The 1,663-nt window shown below is 43.7% G+C and overlaps 1 protein-coding gene across 1 annotated transcript in view; it reads right to left on the bottom strand.

Annotated features, from left to right (window-relative positions):
• LOTGIDRAFT_170695 (hypothetical protein) overlaps nucleotides 1–927 on the bottom strand; it is a gene marked incomplete at both ends in the record, with an annotated part of 37,252 nt that extends 36,325 nt beyond the window's left edge. The window contains 2 exons of the mRNA XM_009046533.1: nucleotides 144–612; nucleotides 868–927. Coding sequence (XP_009044781.1) covers nucleotides 144–612; nucleotides 868–927 — 529 coding nt within the window. The remainder of the gene's footprint in view (nucleotides 1–143; nucleotides 613–867) is intronic.
• Between the last annotated feature and the right edge of the window lie 736 nt (nucleotides 928–1,663).

The following is a 1,663-nucleotide window of genomic DNA, read 5'->3' as shown; positions in this document are numbered from 1 at the left end:
CGCCTTTTTCCTTGCCTTCTCGCCTTTCCCGCCTTTCTCCTCTCTTTCTCGCCCTTTTCCGCGCTTTCTCCTCGCTTTCTCGATTTCTCGTTTTTTTCCTCGCTTTCTCCCTCTTTCTCTCGCCTTTTTCCCCGCTTTCTCACCTTCTCGCCTTTTTCCTCGCTTTCTCCATTTCTCGCTTTTTTTCTCGTTTTTCCGCCTTTTTTCCTCGCTTTCTCGCCTTTTTTCCCGCTTTCTCGCCTTTTTCCTCGCTTTCTCGCATTTTTCTTCACTTTCTCGCCTTTTTCCTCGCTTTCTCGCCTTCTCACCTTTCCCGCCTTTTTCCTCGCTTTCTCGCCTTTTTCCTCGCCTTTTTCCTCGCTTTCTCACCTTTCTCGCCTTTTTCCTCTCTTTCTGGCCATTTTCCTCACTTTCTCGCCTTCTCACCTTTCCCGCCTTTTTCCTCGCTTTCTCGCCTTTTTCCTCACTTTCTCGCCTTTTTCCTCTCTTTCTCGCCTTTTTCCTCGCCTTTTTCCTCGCCTTCTCAACTTTCCCGCCTTTTCCCTCACTTTCTCGCCTTTTTCCTCGCTTTCTCACCTTTCTCGCCTTTTTCCTCTCTTTCTGGCCATTTTCCTAGATATCTATGTATCTACTGGATCAAACTGAATTTGATTTCAATACGTTAATTAACAAATGGATCTTTTTTTTTTATCTTGTAAATGGATAGTTAATTAATTAGTTTGGCGAGGAAAAAGGCGAGAAAAAAGGTGAGAAAGCAAGAGTAAAAAAGGCGAGAGGTCAAGAAAGCGAGAAAATTTTCCTCGCTTTCTCGCCTTTTTCTTCGCTTTCTCGCCTTTTTCCCCGCCTTTTTCCTCGCCTTTTTTTTACCCTGGCTTTCTCGTCTCTCGCGAGAAGTCGAGGGTAATATGGCCATAGCCGGCTTTCCATATAAAGTTGATTACTGTTTGAAGTCTATCGCCCACAAGAAAGCGGGGAATCTCGACTTCTCGCCCACAAGAAAGCGAGGGAAAAAGCAAGGAAAAAGGCAATGAAAAAGACGAGAAAGCGAGGGTAAAAAAAAATTTTTCCTCGCTTCCGCGCCTTTTTCCGCGCTTTCTTGCCTTCTCGTCTTTTTCCTCGCTCTCTCGTCTTTTTCCTCACTTTCTCGCCCTTTTCCTCGCTTTCACGCCTTCTCGCCTATTTCCTCGCCTTCTCGCCTTTTTCCTCGCCTTTCTGGCCTTTTTCCTCTCTTTCTGGCCTTTTTCCTAGATATCTATGTATCTACTGGATCAAACAGAATTTGATTTCAATACGTTAATTAACAAATGGATCTTTTTTTTTTTATCTTGTAAATGGATAGTTAATTAATTAGTTTGGCGAGGAAAAAGGCGAGGAAAAAGGTGAGAAAGCGAGAGTAAAAAAGGCGAGAAGACAAGAAAGCGAGAAAATTTTCCTCGCTTTCTCGCCTTTTTCCTCGCTTTCTCGCCTTTTTCCCCGCCTTTTTCCTCGCCTTTTTTTTAACCCTGGTTTTCTCGTCTCTCGCGAGAAGTCGAGGGTAATATTGCCGTAGCCGGCTTTCCATATAAAGTTGATTACTGTTTGAAGTCTATCGAATGAGATGCTTGGAAACAATTACATAACTGACTTTAAAGACATCAGGCATTTGACTAATAGAAAAAGACCA

The sequence above is a fragment of the Lottia gigantea genome (genome assembly GCF_000327385.1).
Source record: "Lottia gigantea unplaced genomic scaffold LOTGIsca_103, whole genome shotgun sequence".
Lineage (NCBI taxonomy): Eukaryota > Metazoa > Mollusca > Gastropoda > Lottiidae > Lottia > Lottia gigantea.
The sequence above is the reverse complement of the archived record's forward strand: the minus strand, read 5'-3'. Positions and strand labels throughout refer to the sequence as shown.